This window comes from Euprymna scolopes, chromosome 32, assembly GCF_053919585.1.
Source record: "Euprymna scolopes isolate OS-2025 chromosome 32, ASM5391958v1, whole genome shotgun sequence".
Lineage (NCBI taxonomy): Eukaryota > Metazoa > Mollusca > Cephalopoda > Sepiida > Sepiolidae > Euprymna > Euprymna scolopes.
The window spans coordinates 68,804,563-68,829,488 of NC_136513.1; the positions used below are offsets into that span (position 1 = coordinate 68,804,563).

The window sequence follows — 24,926 nt, forward strand, 5'->3', positions numbered from 1 at the left end:
CCTCACTTCTTGATCTTTTCTTAACTACACTACCTGAGATTTGTGTGACAAATGGCCATAGCCCACACAAGAATGTGAATCACTTTGTTATATTGGTAGATATCAACTTTAATTTTCAATCTCAAGCTGAAGAGCCATTGCTTAAAATGGTGAGATACTTTAAAAAGGCTGATTGATACATTACACATGACCCATGGAGTAATATTTTTTTCTCTCCGTTGAACAATGCATAAATGAATGGATCAAAATAGACATTGAAACTCATGTTTCATACTGAAATTCTATAGCAAGCACCACTTTCCCCAATGGGTTACTTTAACCTGTGCAGCATCTATTGTGCAAAAGATGCACAAAAAATATTCCACCAATAAAGCTGTATTAAGTCAGATATAAGTAAAAATTTATAAAAGTTTGAAATCAATGTAAGAGTAAAATAGTTGCAGACCAAAATGCAGAGAAAATGTATTGAGTCACAGAAATTAGGAACTCACAATTTCTGGAAAGTTTATAATATTGTAGTGAATGATGGGCAATCAACAATCCCCCACTATCTAACAACCATGATATCACCTGCACAACAACCGAGAAAGCTTAACTGCTTGCTTGAGGATTCACCTCTAACTCCGCTTAATGCACCACAAACTATTCCCTATAAAATTTCCCTTTGTGGATAAAAGTCAATGATCTGATAATCACTCCTTCTCATATCTATAATATAAAAAACCTAAATACCTCCAAGGTTTGCGAGCAAGATCTAATTCCTGCTATACTCGTAAATAAATGCTCTTCTAAGCTAGCCCCTGTTTACTCTAAACTCTACAACAAATGCTAAATCTTGACCTAAACAAAGCATTTGATAAGGTTTGGCATGAAGGTCTTCTCATGAAAAATTACTGGACAAATACTTAATATACTCGGACCCTTCTTAGACAAAAGAAAAATCCAGGTTGATGACTGTACATCCAAACAATATGACATTACTGCAGGTGTACCTAACGGATCACTCCTTGGATCTTTATTGTTCCTGATTTTCATTGTTGATCTCCCTGATGAAAATGGGTATATCTGCTGATGACACCACACTATACCAGACATGTAGGAAAAATGAATGCATATATATCAAAGGCAATGTCTGAAACCTTAGAAAATGATTTCCAGTTTGTAGTGGAATGGGGATGCATATGGATGGTAATGTGTAATGCTGCTAAGACAAAGCTCCTTTCCTTCAACAATTACAAAAAACCTTTCCATTATCCGATAACAACACTAGTTGAGAGTTCATCACTAAAACTCCTTGGTCTAATATTCACATATAACATGAATTAAAGTAAATACATAGAAGATATTGACAAGGCTGCTGCAAAGAAGATGGGCTCCCTCTACCAGGCTAGAAAAATACTCACACCTGACAGCATATATCTCTACAAAACTATCATCCCCACATGCATAGAACATTTTTGTCACATAGAAGTTGGTGTACCAAATACTAGTCTGTCTCTATTCGACAGGGCCCATAAAAAAAGAAAAGAAAAGAGTCTCTAATCTAATGTCTCCTGTTCTCTTCACCAAACTCCAACAATTGTCACATGACCACAATCTCTGTGCTTGCTTTACAATCACTGTAATGGAATGTGCTCTGACTAACTTGTAGCACTGATGCCCCACGCTTCCTCCGTAAATACTCTTAACTAACCAAACAAGCAGCAAAATCCCCTGATGCCAGAAAGCCTTCTATTCTGATATTTTCTTCTCTCAAATTGTTAGGCTTTGGAATTCCCTTTCTGTTTCCTGCTTTCCTTACCATACTAGCATGCAAAAATTTAAATATAATGTTCACTGTTCAGCTACTAAGTATCCTTGTAGCCATGGTCCCTAATTCATAATAGCTCCTTATGTGTCTGCTGTGTCAATGTGCTTTGTTTAGGGTGAATATGAGTAAAAATAAAAAAAAATAACCCAAAAAACTATAAACTGATTTGTGTTCATTTTAGCAAATATTTTGTGTTACTAAAGTATATAAAGGAAAACAAACTCACATTTAGTATAAAAAAAATGTTACAATTTTTGTTTGCAATTATAATTTAAAAAAAAAAAGAAAAAAAAAAACTCTGCACACCTTAAGACTGATTCTACAAACACTCTGAGTGCTTTTACGTGAATCCAGGCAGCAAAACATTCACCAAAATTTATTTTCAGCCACTTCACGAGAGGACCCTGCAATGTAACAAAAAGAAAAAACACTTGGCTTCATATTAGTTCTTAATAAAATTATTTCATTAAACAACACCTAATAATAACCTCACACTTAATTTACAAATTAATTACTAGCTGAAGAACCCACTTACATTGGGTACATGGTTATAACTTCAAACTTGATATTTCTCTATAGAAATCAAAGAAAAATGTTCATGGTGACTTTATATTGTGAAAAATTTAACTCTTATTATTGAAACCTTTTTTAAATGTTCTATTACCATATCGATTTCTATAACACAAATATTATACGGATTAAGATAGAAGTTGAATTTTCTTGTAAATAATCGCATTTTTTTAAATTTTATTTTAAAAAGAAAAGAAAACGCATTCAATAAAAGATATATTTTTGAAAAGTCATGTAAAGCTGGATTGTGAAAACAAGCTCTTCTGCCAATTCTCTTTGAAAACCATAAACGTTAATTTTGTTGTGAATATTTTCAGTTTTCAACGCAAACTAACATAACAGGGTAAAGGGAAGATAAAACAAGAGAAAAAGAGAAAGAAATAAAATCCAAATAAATAGATAAAAAAAAAAGAAAATGGTATGGTTGTTGTTGTTTGAAAGAAATTAGCTTTTTCTTATTTTAAAGAAAAAGTAGATTTCAGCCAAAAAGCAGAGAACTAATATGCACGGAAAGCTTTAGCGATTTAACAGAAATCTGTTTTTTCTGAACAAGAATTGTGTGTCCTATTTATTCAAATTTTAGTATACATTAAATATTGAATTGGTTTTCAATAGCAATATGTAATTAAAGCAAAATAGTTTTGGACTATTAACAAAATTTACAATACTATTGATAAGGTCTTCCCATATTATCACTTATGCTTGAATTCATAATTGGAGGCATAACATAAATCATAAACCCATGATGTCATGCCAAAGCTATAATTATTTTCTCGAGATAATGTTTTAAACTTAATAAGAAAATTTAAATAGTTCAAATTGTAGAATTTCTGACAGAAGATCTCAAGGTTTCAATTAGCAGTCATTGTATCCGTTTTAAAAATTAATTAATGTTTGATCTTTTGAAATAAGAAAAATTCCACAATTTATGTCTAAAAAATGTGAATGACAAAATCTATTCTTATAAGGATAAAAAAGAAGCAAAATTCTGTTAAAAAAGTGAAGAGCTCACATCTTTAATAAAAATATTTGGTGTTTGTTTAGAATTACACTTATTAAAAAACAAAAATACAGAAAACTCTTTATGGTGTACATACTCGTCATGGAATGAGAATGTCATATTCTAAAAATCATGTAAATTGATCAAGTAGCTTTTTTTTAACTAAGAAAATCAAATTTATGATTAAGCAAGATGTAGTGATTTTTGATTGGCCATGTTTTTGATCCAGTATAAATTAGGAGGAGGCAACTCAATTTGAAGTATGAAAATTAAATTCAGCCATATAATGGATACATTTAGTAATAAAAATCACTAAAAAAATCGTAAACTTTTATTTTCTTTGTTAAAAAAATAACTACTTTGTCAATTTATGTTAATTTTCAAATATGACATCTTCATTCCATGATAAGAACATACAAAGATTTTTTCTGTATTTTTGTTTTTTAAATAAATGTAATTCTAAATAGCACCAAATATTTTTTGCATCCTCTTCTGCTGAATTTACTACAACTACTACTACTGATAAAACATGCATCAACCAGATAACATCTTCATCACAACCAGCCATTGTGTACTTCACACATTTTCTTTCATAATGCAGACATTTGTTTTTATATTGTGTAAAAAACAAAATTTTATAAACTTTCTTTTCGACTCAATTAGAAAAGAAATATTTGTTGGATTTGTAGAAAATGTTTTTTCTAATTTATTTTATTATTTCATCTACAAAAAAACTTGGCAAACTGAAATTTTACTTAAAATTTTTTTTTTTTTGCAGTAAATTACTATTGTATCTCAGAAAAAGTAGAATGTAAATTATTCATAAATTCAAGCACAATACCAACAATGAATTATTTAATTTTGTTTTAATGTTTTTAAAAAACAACACAAGTAAAAAATAAAACAAACTTACAAATTGTTTCTTCTTGTCAGCTTCAAGTTTTGATAATTCATTCTTGCCTGCAATTAACTCTTCTTCATTGTATGTGAAATCTCGAACAGAGAATCTGAATAAAAAAATTTGAGAAATTATGAATCCTTTCTGTGTTTGACAATATTCTATATTTAAACTGAATTTGGCAATTTAGTATTCATTTAACGTGAGAAAGATAGTTATAACTTACTTGTTTTCTCTGCAATGATGTTTGAATTCATCGACAACTTTCTTAAAAAGAGTAACAGACCATAAAACACTGTCTCCCTCAGGATCATCAAAGAGAATTCTGTGGAAAAAAAAAAGACAAAATTCGATTTTATTAAAAATCGAATTTTAAATGCATTTGTTTTTTCTTCATATAATTGAAACATTAAAAAATCTAACAAATAATTACATGTTAGTTTTTATTGGGAATCCAGTTGATAACTTGATAACCTCCTCTGTTATTATCCTAAACTTATATCGGAAATATTTAAGAAATAGAAATTACTGCAGAAAAATTAATCTGTGTCAACAACAGATGTTACGACCCACATGCATGTACACACACTAAGTAATAATGGAATCCATAAAATAAAAGAAACTAAAGTCATTAACATAAATGGAGCAAAATTTTTAGTGTGTTATGATTCAAACATCATGCTTTTAGGAATATGAAATTTTCTTTCAGTCCTTGGTATGTACATCATACAGATTTTTCTTTATTTATACACAATGTTTTGAGCAGTATGATATCCTTTCACCTGGGTAACATTGGATAGCCCTGCTAGTTTTATGATAAAACTAAATGATTATTGCTTTTATTATTCTGATGAATTTCAGTTTCATTTTTTTTTTTTTACTACATGTAAAACTCCATTTTATTTGTATTTTCAAGAGTTTCAGTTGCTTTTAAAAAACTTCATGTACGTCAAAGAAACTGAATTTAAGATGATATTGCTGAAAAATAAAAACTTACCTGCTTGAGCGAGGAACAACCATATCTGTTAAAGTTTCATATTTTGTCTTCCAATCCACTGAGTGGCTTCTGATAAAGAAAAGTTATTTCATTATAAGTTTTTCACTCATTTGTTAATACTGTGCATATGAAAGAGAAAATAAAATTGAAATGGCTAAGTTCACCCACAATTCACAAATTTTAATACTCTTTATCTTTATATAAATTTTCTGGGGGGGATACAATAAATTATTATTTCACGCATATAAATTAATTTCCTCATTCATTTTTAATTTAAATAGTTTACCTTTTTTTTTATAAAAAAAGTTGATTTTTATTCATCTCTAGTTGACATTCTGATAACATGTTAATTTACTTAAAAACTGATTACTCCTCTTAAGATTAAACAGTATTGTTTAAGATAAAATATTCTTCAACATTTTAAGTAAATCTTTGGATACAATTAAAGTTTATACATTTTCAAATAATTTCAATAGAAAAATTAAATAAACTTTTACTTCGTCTCAGTCACATATTTTAATGTATTTCCTCTCAATGTAAATAGACAGGTTTATTTCAATAATCGTCTCATCAGCAAATCAGATGTCTTGGCGCAAAAATTCAAGTTGCTGAACTTCTACTCAGTCTGTTTGTTTCTCACTTTCAATGAGTTGGAGTTTTAAGAGCATCCTGACTGGAAGTTCTGTTGTAGAATCTTCTAACTCGCCAACAATAAAATCATGTGTGATGCCCTTCTTGTAAAGATTGACTTTTAAGCTGTTTTTAATTCCTTTTCAGCAAAAAACAAAAAACATTTTCTGATAATATTCAATGTCGTCTATTGTCATCTACTTATTTCATGTATGAACCAGATGTGCATCCTATTTAATTATTTCGAATACGGACTCAGATGGACCTTCTATCACAATCATACCTTAATTATAATGACAAATTTCCCATCATAACTTTTTGATAAAATTATTACCAATTTTTAAAGCCATGGAATCTTTTATGGATATTTTTAATATAATGAAAAATTTATTTTTGTCACATGGGTAGTAATTCCTTCTGTCTCTGTAAAAGGGAATGTTGCTATTTGTCAATTATCAGGTACCATAGATGCCGATTTTATTTTTAATCATTTGTTATGGGTTTACAAAAAGTGTGGTAGGCCCACACCTTAACTTCAAGTTGATGAGATGTCTGGGATAAACACACCTTATTGACAGTTGTTCCCAAAAAGAGATGGTATTGGATGACAACATTTCTGGAAGTAACAGACTCTTTCTACAACCTAGAAGATATACTCAACTAGTACAACTCCAACAGTGAAGGCAGCATCCATGATAAGTTATATAGCACCTTGAATTGCTGCATCGTCTGGCATAATATTGTGTATATGTTCAATCCGACAGTAGATACACTAACGTAATTCAGTAGATTTGTATTTCTGTAGATTTATCTCATTTCTTTTTTTTAAGGGAGAACATGTTGCAACTAAATTATCTTACACATCCATTTCTTATACATTTTCAATTAATGTTTACTTTAAATCAAACTTAAAACACAGAAATTTCCTCCTCTAGAATTCAATTGATACTCATTGACAAAATGCTCCAATAGTTGATAGGTAGATATTGCTGATGTTGCAATTTGGAGTTGCACACATAGATTCTGAAGATTGAGAACATCATCTTGTCAAGGCAGCGATCTCCGACATCTTAGCCAAAACCCATATTGTCACATTTGCAAATCAGAAGCTTACAAGAAAGAACCTAGAAACAATGTTATAAAGATAAGGGCCACATGAATAGGAAAATAAGAAACTCTCTGGCCAATATCAGCATCACAGGTTTATCTCTGGGTAATTGTCTCATTAGCCAATCAGATGCCTTGACATAGCATTGATGAGCCCATGTAAACAAAATCCATTTGGGCATTGTCCAGATTACTTCCTCACAATCAATCAGGCAAGAAGAAACTAATCTTTAACCAAAGACCATTATGTTTGTGTACTGAGGGGATGGGGGTATGTAGAATCAAATTGACACCTAAAGTGATTCAATAGTTGGTATGTTTGGTTTTGGTTTGTTTTACTACATATCAACCATCCATGTTTTTTTTTTTTTATTTGCATTTGTGCCTTTAAATTTTTCAAATTGTAAAATTTCCTTTGGATTTATTGCAGATACTGACCATATAATAATGTGTTTGACTGTATGCACTGATGTACAAAACTATGGATAACCTTTTAATCATAAAAATATTATGATCACCTCCATCTTTAACAAAAAACAGTGTAAAATTAAATTATGTTGAATACAGAGTCATGTCAGCATTCGTAGAAATGAAAAAGTGGACAGACCAGCAAAAGAATCACTGAACATGATGTCTGCCAATACTAGGATTCCATATTTAGAATTACACTATTAAAAAATACAAAAATACAGAAAAATCTTTATTATTCTTGTCACGGAACGAAGATATCATATTCAAAAAAGCATGTACATTAAGTAATTTTTTTTTTTAATCAAGAAAATACAACTTGACAATTTTTAGTGATTCTAATACTAAATGTATTCTTTATAGGGTTGAATTTGATCTTGATAACTCAAATTGAGTTGTCTCTCCATATTTATGCTGGATCAAAAACATGGCCGATTCAGGGTCACTATGTCTTCCTTAGTCATAAAATTTAATCTTCTTAGTTAAAAAAAAAAAAAAAAAAACCCAAAAAAACTCCTTGATCAATTCACGCAACTTTGGTATATGACATTTTTGTTTTATGATAAGTAATGTACATCAAAAATATTTTTCTGTATTTTATTTTTTTTTAATAAGTATAATTCTAAATAAGCACACAATCTTAGGATAAATGCAAAGCAATAAGATGAGATTTCGCCAACTATTAATGACTGGACCACTATGCTACAGAAAGGCAAGAAGAGGTTTTACTAGCCAGATGTCATATAAAACGTACACACATTACTCACAAACATTTATTGGAATTGGATGAAAAGTCATATCATATCAAATTGGTATGTAAAGTCATATCATATCAAATTGGTATGTAAAGTCATATCATATCAAATTGGTATGTAAAGTCATATCATATCAAATTGGTATGTAAAGTCATATCATATCAAATTGGTATGTAAAGTCATATCATATCAAATTGGTATGTAAAGTCATATCATATCAAATTGGTATGTAAAGTCATATCATATCAAATTGGTATGTAAAGTCATATCATATCAAATTGGTATGTAAAGTCATATCATATCAAATTGGTATGTAAAGTCATATCATATCAAATTGGTATGTAAAGTCATATCATATCAAATTGGTATGTAAAGTCATATCATATCAAATTGGTATGTAAAGTCATATCATATCAAATTGGTATGTAAAGTCATATCATATCAAATTGGTATGTAAAGTCATATCATATCAAATTGGTATGTAAAGTCATATCATATCAAATTGGTATGTAAAGTCATATCATATCAAATTGGTATGTAAAGTCATATCATATCAAATTGGTATGTAAAGTCATATCATATCAAATTGGTATGTAAAGTCATATCATATCAAATTGGTATGTAAAGTCATATCATATCAAATTGGTATGTAAAGTCATATCATATCAAATTGGTATGTAAAGTCATATCATATCAAATTGGTATGTAAAGTCATATCATATCAAATTGGTATGTAAAGTCATATCATATCAAATTGGTATGTAAAGTCATATCATATCAAATTGGTATGTAAAGTCATATCATATCAAATTGGTATGTAAAGTCATATCATATCAAATTGGTATGTAAAGTCATATCATATCAAATTGGTATGTAAAGTCATATCATATCAAATTGGTATGTAAATATTGCCAAATTCAATACTTTGAAATCAAATGAGCAAAGTTCTCATCAGCTTAAATACTAGTTACAGCACCATATTGAATTTTAGTAGTATTTACATAGTAGATTCTACACCTCCACTTGGACAACATTGAGTAGTTCTGCTAGTTTTAAATTAAAAAATCTAAAGATAAAAATATACTTACTTAGGAATCACAACAAGAAGTGTTGTAAGATATTCAGAATCAAGTACAAAATCATTTTTCTTCACAATATCTCCCAAATTTCGAGTCAGCAAACTGCCACTAAAAAAAAAAAAAAAATTAACAATTTGTGAAAATTCAAACATTTAAAAATGAAGAATAAGAACATGTTTTGGATTAAGAAATAAACAAAAAGTAAAATAGTGTTTGGGGTCATTGCTAGCTACCTCTGAACGAGGTTAAATCATACTAGGAGAAGAAATGCTTTTTTCAGATCCTGAGTTTTTTCAGCTCATCAAGTGTTATTATATAAAAAAAAATTATATAAAAATTCTTTTAACAGGCAACAACAAATTAAATATTATTTTTAAAGCTCATGTTTTCAATCTGAAATAATTTCTTTTGCTACAAATGCAATTTCTAGGGGAAATTGTATAAAAAAATGTATAAAAATATAACATTTTATTTTCAGATTAAGCAACTCGCTATACTGAACTGACAAATGTTTTGCATAAAGTTTTATAGTAAAATATGTTGTTCCTTATAAAATATATAATCTATTGAATAAATGTAACAAATTTTATGAAAATTGAATAAGTCTGATATTTCATTGTTAAAAAAACTGTTTATAAAGAGTAATTTTTTACAGTAAAACGCAATAATTATAATAGAGTAGCTAAGAAAACAATTGTTAGGTTTTAAAGCATGTCAATCATTATTTTCTATTGAAACTATAATTTTTGTATGACATTGGTTTGTAAACAAAATAGTTGTAGATAGTAACTTCTATTTAAACCATACATAGGGTTCTGATGGATACTACCATATTGGGTCAGATTGTATGCAATGACAACTAAAGGATGCCTTCATATCCCTAAAGGCTCCTAAAGTAGGAATTCATCACTAGATGCATTTTAAGGTCATATCATGAACTACAGATGAAAAAAAAAAAAAAAAAAAAAATCGCATAACAAATCATATGACAACAAGCAAAAAAAAAAAAAAAAAAAAAAAAAAGGATTGAAACACTATGAGTGATTGAAATTTTGTTATGGTCAGATGGCCATGTATATGGTCTAGGCTTAGACAAATTAGGACATTTAATTCTCCCTACCAACTCTATGAATGGGACAGTGTGTGGTGATAACAGTCTAATAAAGAATGAAGATTTAATAAAATAATAAGATGTTAAGATTATGGTGAAGCAATGTTATTCATGTAAAACAGAACGAATGGAGATTTTTGTTATTCAACTACACTTATTCCAAAACATATGTTGATCTCTTCTCTGCTAATGTTTATGATTTAATTATCTTTATATTAATAAAACCATGATAAAATCACGTCTTTCTTGCTTAAATGTAACCCAGATGAAATATTACTTATTTACTATTAATCAGATATTTATTGGAATTAAAACTTAAAAACTCATGGTTTATAGAAAAATTGTACATATAACTAGTTTTTTTATTATCACATAAAATTTAATGCACTTTTTTATTTTTTGAATGGCTGAAATGTTGGATGCCACTTATAAGAAATCTTTTATTTAGATTATTCAAAATACTGTTCTCATCTATTCACACATTTTAGCTGATGTAACCTCATCTTGTCGAATTTGGGAATCTTCGTCTTCTCGCAAACTCTGGAATATGTATAGTATTTTGAACAGAACCAGTTATTTTATCCATATGGGTAGCTTGCTTTTTACTCTCATTCCATTAGCTATAACCATGTCAAAATCTTAATTCGTAATGGTATTATTTGTATTATCTGCACTGAAGATTGAACCTTCAGCATCTAGAAGACTTACTTAGAACTGATTATTACTTAGCAGTTGTGCCATGGGTTCTTACAGACAATTCTAGTATGAAGGTTAGGAGGATTGAACAGATTCATATTTTTTTAGATGTGTAGTTTACTATGGCTGAAATGTTTGTAAGAATAACATGCAAAAACAGTTGTTCAAATAGTTCAAATTATCAATTCTCATCTAAAAAATTATGCAATATAATTACAAGAAATGGTTCTTTTTTCATTTGCTATTTTCCAATTTTTGTTGTTTCAGATGTATTTTTTTATAATTTATTTAAAATTTTTCATCCATTTTTTCTTTCAATTTCTGATATCACCATATATAGATTATTGTTTGAACACATCTATTTTAGACTTCTCTGGATTTTAATTTTTAACAAAAATTCCTCTGCATTTTATCATCAAAAGGCAGAACTTCAAACATTGTGTATCGAATTGCTTATGTGTCCTCTCAGATGTAATTTAAGAGTTCAGAATAGAAAATTGGTGATTAATGGTTTCTACAGTATCTCCAGAGAACAAGGTTTGGCCTACTAAACAAATTAAATGAATACAATGTTTATGCTTTGACAAATCCAACTTGCGTTTGAAGGGAAAGTGTTGCGTATCCTGAAATGGGAAAATCATGGCAGAGGCATGTATAGGAGTAATAACTAGTAGCTAATTTATGAATAATAATTTGTGAACTTTAATGTTTCTCCAATGATTACAGTGATTCGGTTGTTGCATGTATGACACAATGTTAAAATTGCAACAAAAATGATAAAAATGTACGTACACTGCTTTGCGCTCCAAGTTTTGAAGATTTCCTTTCAAACTGTTGTAGGAATTGGATTTGGTTTTCAAATCCGTTTCTACTTGAGTGACTTGCTGGAATAAAAAAGGTAAGAGTTAAACTCAGTTAATAGAAAGCATTGATGGGAATGCAATGTAATCTGTTTTTAAAACTATTGATTTATGCTCTACACAATTGTTGAGTATAATTGATGAATTTGGAGATTAACATCAAAATGTCATCGTTTTCATTGGATTTGCATATAAAATTAATATATTTATTTGCTTCCTCTTCAATTGCTTAGACACAAGGTTGAGTGAGATTTTAAAAGCCAGTGAATTAAAAGTAATTCTTGTTTACAAAAAATTACTCAGCAGCTCTATTGATATTCCTCGATAGGAGTGCTTCAAGAAATTAGCAATAAACCACTTCTTAAAGAGTAAAGATAAATCCTGGAATTGGGCCTCCTAGGACTACACAGATTCATACTTCAGACAAACAAAAACAAAGCTAATAACTTCAAAATGTCCCACGTTATGTCAAACTGATCACCAAGGACATATGATCGACTGGCATGAAGATTACCCATTTAAAACCTTTATAATTGCTGATTGAAAGTTTTAAGAGACAAAACTATTAACCGATTCTTACATGGCATACATTGCTCATTTGAAAGACTTGTAAGACAACACTGACTACAATACTTGTTTTTCATATAAAAAGTGTTTGCTGCCTAACTGTGAAAAAATAGACATGTCTATCTCATATTGAATGGGAATAGCTGTTAAACAACATGAACTTGGAACTGCATGCAAATTTAAACAAAATTTGAAATTATTTTAATTTAAAATTTTGTTTTTAATAATTATATTTCCAATTTTTGACAAAGTATTGGTGTCATAAAATGTTGGAGAATTAATTATAAACAATTTATTTTAGCTAATCTACTCATGTGTGATGTATTTACATTAAAACAATATTTAGTTGAAAATAGAAACATCTAAGTTACTGTTAATATTAACCTTTAATATTTAGTCATTCGTCAGCCAGGTTTTTATTAAATACCAAATGTCAATAATAATGGTAACTTCACATACTTATATTTTATATGAAATTGTTTTCAATGCAAATATCTTATATGAGTAGGTAAACGAAAATAAATTATTTGAGATTAATTTTCCTTTTATATTTCCTTTAAAATCTTTTTTGTTATAAATTGTAACATTTGCCAACAGTCAGGCATGTTTGTACATTTCAGTTGTGATTATCTCCATTTATAAATTATTGGGTCATCTTCAGTTGTCTGTTGGATTTGGTATCAGTGAATCTCAAACTAGAAGTTTTATTTAATCGAGAAGGGTAGACTGATTTCAGTTTATTATTGAGATTCAAGAATAGGAAGGTTATTGGAAAAACTACAACATGATCATTTTCAAGTCCAATGTCAACAAATGTTGAATTATTATCAAGTGAATTAAGCAAACATAATTCTCAACCCTTTCATAGTACTGTACCAACATTCAACTGAAAATCTACCAGACCCTTATCCTCAAGCAGATTTTGGACTTAGTAAATAGTGAAACATTAGTATAAAAAAGCTGAGTTAAACTAAAAATCAACAGATAGCTCTGTTATTTAAATATATGGTTTTCATCCAGACAAGGCATGAAGCCACTTGAAATAAAAACCTAAAAGAAAAAAAAAAAAACAACTTCAAGGTCAAAACTAGCCAACGATAAATGCTAGATGGACAGATTCTGACTCGAAAAAACAGCAATTTTTTCCCTTTGTCAGAAACCTCACTCATGGAATTTGAGGTTAAAAGACTAAAAGACAAAATAAGGGAAGTGGGAGTTACAAAGATGCCAAAAGTAAACCCAAAGTCCATTTTCTACTCCCTTCAAATTAAGATTATAATCAGACTGGAAGGATTTAATTTTAAAATAAATAAATGCCCATCATACTAAAGATCACAATTTTAATTAAATTACTTTTAAAATTAATGACTTTAATGAAAATAAAAATACATTTGGCTCAAATTTAGTTTAAAATTAAACACTTAAGAAAAACATTTAAAAAAATTTAATAGAAAATATAAAAATGTAGCTGAATTGATGAAAGGCAGCAATATGGAATTTACTTTTGAAAAAAATATGTATGAAGGATGACTATTACTAACTATAACTTCACATGTTTATATTTTCTATTAAATATTAAATCATTTTTAGTGCAGGTACTTCACAAATGAGTAGATAAACTAAAACATTGTTTTGTACGAATATCCCAACTGCATTTTCTTTCAAAATCTTTTATGTTGTCAATCTTTGTTTTAAGTGGGTCATTAATAATCTGAATTTTTATAAACTGTTCTTTTTTTTTTTTTATTTCTTTTAAGACAAAAACACTTCATGAAATTGATTGAGGCAAATCAAATAATAAAAATAGCAAACATACTTTGGAGATGACTTCAGCAATGTTACGTAATGACTGCTTGATTGGATATTTGGCCAGATCCCATTGAAACCGAGACAAATAAGAAACTAAGTCAACTGAAAGTAAAAACAAAAAAATTAGTAGCAATTTATAATTTAGATATGCTTTAAGAGTTTATCTCTCCATATGTTCGTAGAAACATATGATTGGTTGACTAAAAAGGAATAGGCAGAGTACACCTTACTAAGGCAGTAGTTTGTATCTCATAAGCGTACAGGATGTTTTAAAAATGAATACACTTTTTCTAAATTTGAAGCAATAAACATAAAAAACATTGCTTAAATATATTTTTCTAAATTAAATAAACTTTTTTTTTTTTGATAAACTGCAAAAAACAGACACAAAGAGAATTCAGCATTCATTAAAAGCGAATTATTTTTTTGTTTAACAAATTCATTTTTAATAGGTTTTGCCAAGAAAAACAATACATAAATACATTCATCATAGTTACTTACTCTCATAAATATCAAATTCTTTTTTCAACAAAATTTCACAATTATTTTTCTTTGTATTAACTATAAAGTTAGGTAAAGATAGAAATTTATGTACTCAGATATCGTATTAACACCGCTCAAAGAGTAGTATTAATATGTATAAAACATTTTTTCATGCATTTTAACTCAGGATCAAGGCTGGTGCTAGAAAGTGTGGAATGCAAACTGTTAATGAGGCATTTCATGTTTAATAAGTGTCAGCAAAAATCACTGAGGGTTTGAGGTTCCATCATTAATCAGATATACTAAACATTGAAAACTGATATTACAAGCGTAATTGTGTAATGAATGTAGTTCGAGTTTATATTTTTAGGAATGTTTGAGGCGCCATTTCTGTGAATCAATATTTTATCTCAGAACTCTAACTCTTCTACTCCATTTGAAGAGAATCGGACATTATGAAATGAAAGAATGGCAAAGTTTATCCATATAAAATAATTTAAACAATTCAAATTAAAGTGTTCATAAAAAAAAAGAATTCAATGAGTTACAAGAAAGTTTTGGTGAAAGAGTTGTTTTGTGTGTAAGAAGTAATTGAGTAGATTCATTTGTTTCAGTTGGCACAATGTACGTGTAAGTAAATAATTATGAAGATGTGTGCGCACGTAAATAGCATGTCTGTTTTCTTAGTGAGAGAGTGTGTGCGTCTATGAATTTCTGTATGTGTTCATTCAGTAGCAATAGTAGTTTGTAACTGTCATCATGAGCAAGTATTTGGTAGTCTTTCGGATCCCTGAATGGATCCAAGCTGGATTGTGAGACGCACACATGTTGTCACTGGAAGAAAAGAAGTAAGGGAAGTAGTATGTTAGGGTTTCTATATTGTGTGCAAAATTTGGAAGTGGGTATCTCATGTGTTTTGACTGATTTTTTTTTTTTTTTTTTTTAATTACATTTTCACCCCAAACAAGGCACATTGCCATTTTGGTGTAGGGGGCTACTATCAGGGGCATGAGCTACTGGGATACTATGTAGGGAGTTGGGAAACAAGATGTCAGTTCACGTTACACTTGAACTTCTGCATGTCAGTAAAGTTGGGGAAGCAGGGACCCGGAAGGGAGTTCCAAAGTCTAGCAGTTCTGGGGAAGAAACTACTGGAGTAGAAAACTCTCTTACATCTAGGGATCTCTACTGTGTAGAGGTGGGATTTAGCTGCTTGTCGGGTTTGTCGAGGGTGTCTACGTCGTGGGGGCACAAGTGCTTGCAATTTGTCAAAGCATCCACCATTAAAATACTTGTAGAACAGGCAGAGGGATGCAACATTTCGTCGGTGGGACAGAGGCTGAAGCTTAGATGACAGTTCAGGACCTATCAGGTTGGAGACTCTCTTTTGAACCTTGTCTATGAGTGAGAGACTAGTAGCAGATGCACCAGCCCAAATATGACAACAATACTCTCCATACATGGGCGAATGGTGGCCTTATAGAGGTACAGGATACTTTTGGGCGTTAGTAGCTTTCTAGTACGATAGAGAGAGCCTACCTTCCTCTCAGCGGTCCTGGCAATGCTCTCAATGTAATTGTTCCAACTCATGTTTCCTGTGAACGTTAGGCTGAGGAGTTTAAAAGTACTTTCAGTTAATGAATCTTTGGCCATTGCTATTGGCAGTAGAGAAGGTTTTTTGTAATTATTGAAGGAAACAAGTTTAGTCTTGGCAGCATTGAATGTGACCATCCATTTTTTTCCCCATTCCACTACAGATTGGAGGTCATCCTCTAGTGTTTCTGTCATTTCCGTAGATATGTATTCATTTGTTTTCGTGTCGTGCCTGTCATAGAGCGTGGTGTCATCAGTATAGATACCCATCTCAGAGGCAATTTTGTCAGGGAGGTTATTTATGAATATTAGGAATAATAAAGGTCCAAGGATAGATCCCTGAGGCACTTTCGCATTTATATCATATTGTGTAGATGTACAACCGTCGAGGACAACCTGAATTTTTCTCTTATCTAAAAAGATTTAATTATGTTAAGTATTTGTCCAGTGATACCGTATGATCTGATTTTCCTGAGAAGACCTTCATGCCATACCCTGTCAAAAGCCTTAGATATATCTAGAGCTACCGCTCTACCCTCCACTGCTTTGTTACGTGAATGGTATATACATTCAGAGATTACAGTTAGGATATCTGCTGTGGAACAGGCTTACCTTAATCCATTTGTTGGTCGGTCAGAAGTTTAGCATCTGTAAGGTGATGAACTAGAGCTTGATTAAATATGGATTACAATATTTTGGCGAAAAGTGGAAGGAGGCTAATGGAGTGATAATTTACTGGGTCAGTTCTTCCGCCAGAATTCTTAAAAACTGGTACCACAGAAGCAGTTTTCCAGCAGTTCGGAAAGCAAGATTCATTAAGGCATTTGTTGTAAAGTTTAGAGAGAACTGGAGCTACTTCGGCTGAGCATTTTTTTTAATAGCACAGCTGAGATAAGATCAGGTCCACATGCTTTTGAAGTGTCAAGGTTTTTTATGATAGCATGTACCTGAGAAGGGGTGATTTTTTGATTATATAGCATGGCGTCTGTCCATAAAGTCAGAGAGGAGGTGGTTAGCAAGGTCTAGTGTAGAGTTGGAGGCAAACCGACAGGCGAGCATGTTAGCCTTCTCGGTTGCTGAGCAAACAACCTCATGATTGTTGACTAGTGGGGGAATTGTTGACTGCCCATCATTTACCACACTAGTGTAGATTTTCCAGAAATCACAGGTTCCTAATTTTTGTGCTTCAATGCGTTTTTGGGTTGTTTCAGTAAATTCTCTTAGCTGTCACTATTTCTTTTGTACAGTTACTTCTAGCTTCTCTATACTTCTGTCTGTCTGATGATTGGAGCTTTTGGTTAATCAAGAATCAATATATTATAATATTCACTGCTGCTGCTACTTTGAACATATTTATTATAATTCATTCTACTAAGTTCTACTCAGAGATTTAGTCATAGTGAGAAAATGGCTGGCTATAAGTCAATTAACAAAGGGAAGTAATTTTTAACAGTTCTTTGTTCTTCTTCATTATTATAGCAAAATTCGAAAAATGAAATATTAAATTTCAAGTGAAACCAATGGTATCTACTGAATTGTCATGTCAGTAATAAACATATCCAAATTATAGAAAATGAATTAATGAAAACAGTTTTTGAAAACAATTAGTGAAAATTAAGTTTTGCTCAAAGATTTTCAGAAAATATTTATCTCCCTTTTGTTACAATTAAAATTGTTGCAAAACTCAATTCGAGTTCTTTTTATCACTGCAACAAATTTTTCTAGCCTTTAATGAAAGTCTTTTAAAAAATATTTACAAATCAATTTTTGATATATCATTAATAGTGCTTAATTACTCTCTTTGTCTTCGCCATTCGAGAATAAAACCGTTAATCAGCTTCTAATGAGTAAAAACGGTAACAATTTGGACCAAAAATCTGAGGACCATGAGTTTGACAGATGAAACAATGTTTATTGAGCGCATGTGTTCAGCACAAATATAAATGCAAGATCTTCATTCAACGTAAAAACTCTTTATCATGGAGAAAACATGTCTTCATATATCTTTTTATCCAGTCATTTGCCCAAATGCAAAATGTCATTTCCAGGCAGGAAGTTTCTCTCGCCAATTAGTAGCAGAGAAGTGGTGCAGAAGAATGTCCATTTTGTGAATAACAGCCAAATGAAAAATGAAATAACTTTCATGTTCACATGAGGTTGTATTGTTCACCTTGAGAGACAAATATGAAAATCTTTTTCTCTCAAAGCTGGTATATTCTTGAAGAAAATAACAATAAATTTAACTGAAACAAGACTTATCTACCCTAACTTGATAGATCTCCATTTGAACAATCATAAGTTGCTTCTGGCAGGATCATGCTCTATTTCTTGGGAGTTTATATTAATTATAGCTTTGTTAAAATTCGAACAGCAACTGAAATTTCACTTCAAATCTTTCCCCATGTGACATCATTAAGCTAACCAATAAGTATTCACTTTTCCTATGGGATTCTAGTTGATCCTAATAATATCCTCTAGCAATACACAATTGTATCTGGAATCTATTTCTACACTTAACTTCCAAGTTGCGATATAATATTATGACATTACACCAATATGCAGAAATACTTGCCTATTGGATGAGTAATATTAACAAAATTAGGATATTTATTTTCTTTAATTTTCAAAAATTTAATTTTTGTGGTCTTAGATCATTGACCAAAAATGAGAACATTTTGTATTTTAAAATTAGAGATTAAATCAACATTTTATTGCATCTATATCCATCACATTTAAGCTGCATTTGTTTAAAATTAAAAAAAAAAACAAAAAAAAAAACATCATTTTTTATCGTAAATTTTAAGAAAACAGAGTTACCTCCTCCTGCTTTGAGATTTTCACGCAAGTTGTCCTTGTGATCTTCCAACACTTCTCCAAGATAATGCGCAATCTTTCTGGTCACTCTGAGATCAAATCAAAACCAAATGAGATAAGATGATGATAAACAAAATAGGGTTAGAAATTAAAGAAAAATCTGAAGTTTTTACTTTAATTATTTACAGTAATAAAATTATACAGACACTTCTTGTCTATGTTTCTCTTATACATTTATCTTTATTATGTTTTTTTTTGTTTTGCCACTCCATTCTACTTTTTCTCAAAAACTACTGGCCTGATCCGGTTGAAATTTTGTATGGATCTTTGATATGACAAAGTGCAATGAATTAAGTATTATGGTATCTGTTCAATGCACAATTAGAGATTAATAAGGAATTAGTTACCACAATACCACATTTATTGTAGAAGTTTGGCATAAAGCCATCTAAGTCAATGGACCATAACTTTTACCCATTTTTAACGGGCTTTAAAATCTAGTTTATTTGCTATTAATCGATTATTTTTTATTTCAATAAAAATAAAAAATGCAATAACAAATCCTATTGACAAAAAATAATTGAAATAAAAACATAAAAGAAAGCGAATGCCTAATTACTATTCATTTTTTTCTCCCTTCTTGCACTTTACAGAAAAAAATATGTTGACAGTTCCTCCGTTGCATCAGTCATGTAATCAGCAGTTCCCTCTCTTCTATTGGCCGGTTTGTTTAAAGTAAAAATTCCAGCTAGTTTATTTATATTTAATCTTTATTTCTACAAAGTTAAGCGAGTGAATGTGCTTATACATTTGTATGTATGGGAAAGATTCATCTTAAGTAAATTTACTAATCAATATCAATTTTGGAACACAGCTGCTCGGTGTAAATGTAATATGGACTACATTTAGTTTGATTTAGTTTTACACAAAGAGGGCAAAGAAAAACCCTTCATAAAAGTTTAGTAGCTTCAATTTTTGTGAAATTTCAACAATAGGTTAATACTTATTGTTACAATTTCACAAAATTAATTAATTAAAGACATAAAAGTGATGCAAAACTGTTCTGTTTAGGAAATTACTTCACCTCATCTTAAATATTTCTGTAGAATTGTTTTTTTTATATATGTATGTGTAAACATCACAATCGAAAAATTATTCCTATCAATATTATTTCTTTTATTATGACGTGTACAATTTACACAGTCAGTAAAGAAAATAATCAACAAGATTGCAAGAATTCAACTCTTAATAGGTAAATCACACAATATAATTTCATTATTTATCGATTTCTGTGAATATGCAAGGAAATCAGTGATTCTTTAAAAATCAAGGACATCAATTAAATTAAATTTTACAAATTTAATTTGATCCAGAAATTTTGTAAGGAAAAGGAAACAATTGATAAACAGTTTTTATATTGTGCAACTGTTTTAACCAAAAACAGAATTCTTACCGTTCCACATAATCGTCCAATTTACCAAGGTCATCTGAAAGTCCAACCAACACATCCAATGTTCCAACCTAAACAAAGAAAAATTACCAATGAAATTATAAATTATTATTTAAATTTTTTGTCTTCATTTAATGCTAAGGTTAGAAGTTTCATGACTGACTTCTAACTTTTTCTGTTACCATTTCAGTTACGTCGCTTGCCACAAGTGTAAGGCAAGTTCATGCTCAGATCTACATAAACTCAATTTTATAAAAATGAACTTATCAAAGTAATTTTTAAATTTCAAAGGCGTTGACTTGTTACAAATGATCATGGAGACCAAAATCAACCTCAGAAAGCCAATTGACTGCAGTTGGGTACCTGGAATTGTCACACTATGCTTCTAGCTCCTTTCTACTGGACTGTGCCATTCATATCTTTCCACTCATTACTGACTGACCATATTCCTCATGTCTGCAAATCATGTAAACATACTCTAGTGTCTTTAGCCTTTGTTTCTCTAGGCAGTGTGTTTGCCAGATTTGATATGTAATTGATGTGCCAAGAGATTGGTTTTCATACAGCACAAGACTAGAAAACTCAACAGTCGTGATTATATTTACATCATTAGCCAAAAAATCACTTTTATAAAAATGGGTTACCTGATTACCAAAGATGCAATGCAAAGAAAGCAATTTTTAAAATTTATCTGGTGATATGTTAGATATGAAATTCCAACAAAATATACTTTTTTTTTTGCTAGGATCAAAGTGTAGTATCTTTTTGCTGTATCACTTATTGACAACAGTGATGTAGGTAAACAGAATCTTTTGTTATCTCCAAGTCAGTGTATCAAGGCTGTCCACTGTTACTCCTGCTTTACATTCTTACCTTAGAGTTAGTATTTCACAAACTATGCAGAATTGATTTGCTTGGCAGGGCATGAGTCAGCGAGCCAGGGTTTCTGTTGTCACCAATGACATCATTGTCTTCGTGTTGTATTTCAGAGGCATTGACATATTACAAATGATCATGGGAACCAGAATCAACCGCAGTAACTGCTATAGGGTGCTTCAAGTAGTTACATGATGCTTCCAGCTTATCTTCTGCTAGACTGATAACCAAGTTCAAATCCCCGGTGTCTGCGTCTCCAGGAATTGGTTGATGGTACAGACAAAGGTTGAAGCATTGACTAAGACTTATTTTCAAAAGTAACTTTCCTTAGAGGATAGAGCAAAAACGTGTGCCAGTTACATCTTTCCACTCATTTTTTACTGATTGGCTATATTCCCTACACCTGTAAACTACCTAAACATCCTCCGGTGCCTTTTGTCCTTGTTCTCTAGAACAAAAATTGGTTCTGGGTTTGCAGACAAGTTTGTATTCAATGTCTGTGTGAAGAAAGGAGGCCTGGGGATGCCCTACTTGACGTGTCATCAACATGTCAAGAGATTAGCTTTCCTACAGCAAAAGACTAGAGAGTACAACAGTTGAAACATTGTAAAAAAAACAGGCTTTATTTTATTTTGAAAGAAGTTGAAGTGAAATACATTACTTTTTTCCTAACAATGTAATGACTATTCAAGACGAAATGTTGACATGTTAAAATGGAAGACATTTAAGTCTAACTTAATTTTATATATTACATATAGTGCTATATTTAATATAACAACTTCATTAAAAAAAAAAAGAAATGATCAATATTCGCTTGTGGAATGGTGATTAAACACTGTATCTTCTAATGTATTTTTTTTCCATTTAAAAATTTCTGAAATTTTGAAGAAAAAATATATATATATATAATGATTTATTTGGATTGGTCCATTGTTTCTTTAAAGATTTAACTAATTCTCATTCCATACGGTGTTTGATTTGGTTTTTGTATTTTAAACCATAAACCCTTTATATGTTTGATGTACCTGTGAGTGTTACATCATTTTAGAAAAAATATATTTGAAAGATTCTGTTTTATCAGTCAAATGTACAGGATTTCTTTGCCGTAGTCATTGTCAGAAATGTGTATTACGTTTGATGGAAGCTGCAAAACTGAAAATCTCTCTTGCAAAACAAAAAAAGTTATTTAAAAAATCATCTTTCTCCCTAGACACAAGCTGGGTATTTCAACCTTTCAAAGTTTGTACAACTGTCAAATATAGCAGTTCATCTGCATTGATCATACATCATCTTGATGCAATTGATGACCATCTGGATTATTTAAAAACAGATCCAATATTTCTCTCTCACTATATAATTCATTGTATCACATATACATGTTCTGTACAATTTTTGTTGTTTTATATCGAGGTTATAGTCAGTTAACATACTTCCTAATTTCCAGCATCGCTGCTACCAGAAGCGGTGACAAGGTAAATTAGTTCTTTCACTTTTTCTCTCATGCCTATATCTTCTCTGTGCATGTATTCTTTTTTTACTGCTTTTCCGATCATTCTTTTTTATTTAATAATCATTGAAAAGTTTTTTCGGTCTTGTTTTAATCAAAAATTGTTGAAATTAGTTTTTTTTTTTTTTTAAATAATTATTGAAAACACGTTTTAAAATCTTTTAAAACTATTTTGGGAATATTATGTATTGGATATGTTTTTTATGATGTTTGAAATTTTGTTATATTGAATTCAATAATTTATCAGTTATTTTCATGAACATATATTATTATATAAATTCAAATATTTGATTTTTAAAATTAAAAAAAAAAAACAAACAAAAAAAACGTATTTTTATAATTTCATAAACATATAAAATTTTAAATAAAATAAAAACTTATTTTTTAATTTTATTATCAAAAAAATGTCCTTTTCTTATATTTTATTCCAATAAACTGCTAGAAATACTGAAGAACAATAGAAGGAACTAATTTACCTCGTGACCGCTTCCAGTAGCAGCCACACTGGAAGTTAGGAAGTACGTTAGCTGGCTATAACTAATGTTGGCTTTTAAAAACTATTTCTCAGTTGACAAAGTTTTTCTAAAACATTTCAAGAACAAATAAACTTGAAAAAATTTATGATACAATCCAATACTCAAACTAGTTAGGCTTATATTCTCAAATAGCTTAAAATGGAATACATAAAAATGTTGCCAAGGCTGTTGGAAAGAAGGCAGAATCTATCAAACCAGAAAACTTCTCATACCTGCAATTACCATATCATTATATAGTCACAATTCAATCATGCATGGAATATTGTTTCCGCAACTGAGCTAGTATACCTTATCCCTTGAGCAGGGTGTAAAAAATAATTTCTAACCTAATAGGTCTCACACTGTCTGCCAAGCATCAACTCCTGTTGCAGTGTTGCATCTTCACATTTGTTTTATTAGTACTTGTATGGAATGTGCTCCGATGAACTTACTGCACTTGTACATTCTAAATGAAAAAAGTTTGACAAGTTGCTAAATCTGATCCTTTCACTATAGAGGTTTATAGATGCCAGAAGATTTTCTACACCAACAACTTTTTTCTTAGAATTCCCTTCCTGCTCCCTACTTCTTGACAGTACAAATACATTAAAATTTAAATGTAATGTAAACGAACATATTGCTGCTCAATTCCCCATCCAAGTTGCCTCCTATAAATCTGGCCTCTACCACAGTAGTTCCTTACACCTCTGGTGGTGAAAATACCTTTTTTGAATGTCCACCAGGTAACTCATCCAAAGTGTTGCATGTGAACTAAAAACTGTGAAAAGAGTTGGTAACAAGATAATGCTGAAAAGAGTTCAGAGTCCAGTTTGTGTATTTTTCAATCCATCCAGTTGTCTTCAGTGAGTTTATAAACTGCTATACAAATAAGTTGCACAATTCATTTTGATTGTTGAACTTTTTCATTATCTCTTTTTATTGATACAACTCAAATCTTTTGCACTTTCAATCAACAATACACCGGTATCACATCAGTGAAATTAGTGACATGTTATATTGAATGTAAAGCGACATATCTATAATTATAAAACTCTGGACTGTTCGACCATCCTTGCTTGGATCTTGTCTATCGAAAATATTGTTGTCATGGAAACCAGCTTGTATTTTATAAAATTCACAATCATTTCTACAACCAAACCATATTGAGTACAAATAAACTTCAGTCTTTCTTTAACTTGCAGACATAGTTTCAATCACAAAACTTTTATTAGGTTTTGATTTCGATTCTAGCTGATGGCACTCAAATCATTTTTTTTTTTTTTTTTTTTTTTTTACTTTTGAAATCTTGACTATATATTGGATACAATAGA

General features: G+C 30.2%; 1 protein-coding gene across 1 annotated transcript in view; it reads right to left on the reverse strand.

The window, feature by feature from the left end:
- LOC145256412 (V-type proton ATPase subunit C 1-like) overlaps positions 1-24,926 on the reverse strand; it is a 63,168-nt gene that overhangs the window by 11,983 nt on the left and 26,259 nt on the right. Inside the window, exons 3-11 of the mRNA XM_080115280.1 lie at positions 20,701-20,768; positions 19,251-19,336; positions 14,365-14,459; positions 11,914-12,005; positions 9,324-9,422; positions 5,276-5,344; positions 4,505-4,603; positions 4,294-4,387; positions 2,117-2,214 (exon numbers count right to left, since the gene is read on the reverse strand). Coding sequence (XP_079971406.1) covers positions 2,117-2,214; positions 4,294-4,387; positions 4,505-4,603; positions 5,276-5,344; positions 9,324-9,422; positions 11,914-12,005; positions 14,365-14,459; positions 19,251-19,336; positions 20,701-20,768 — 800 coding nt within the window. The remainder of the gene's footprint in view (positions 1-2,116; positions 2,215-4,293; positions 4,388-4,504; positions 4,604-5,275; positions 5,345-9,323; positions 9,423-11,913; positions 12,006-14,364; positions 14,460-19,250; positions 19,337-20,700; positions 20,769-24,926) is intronic.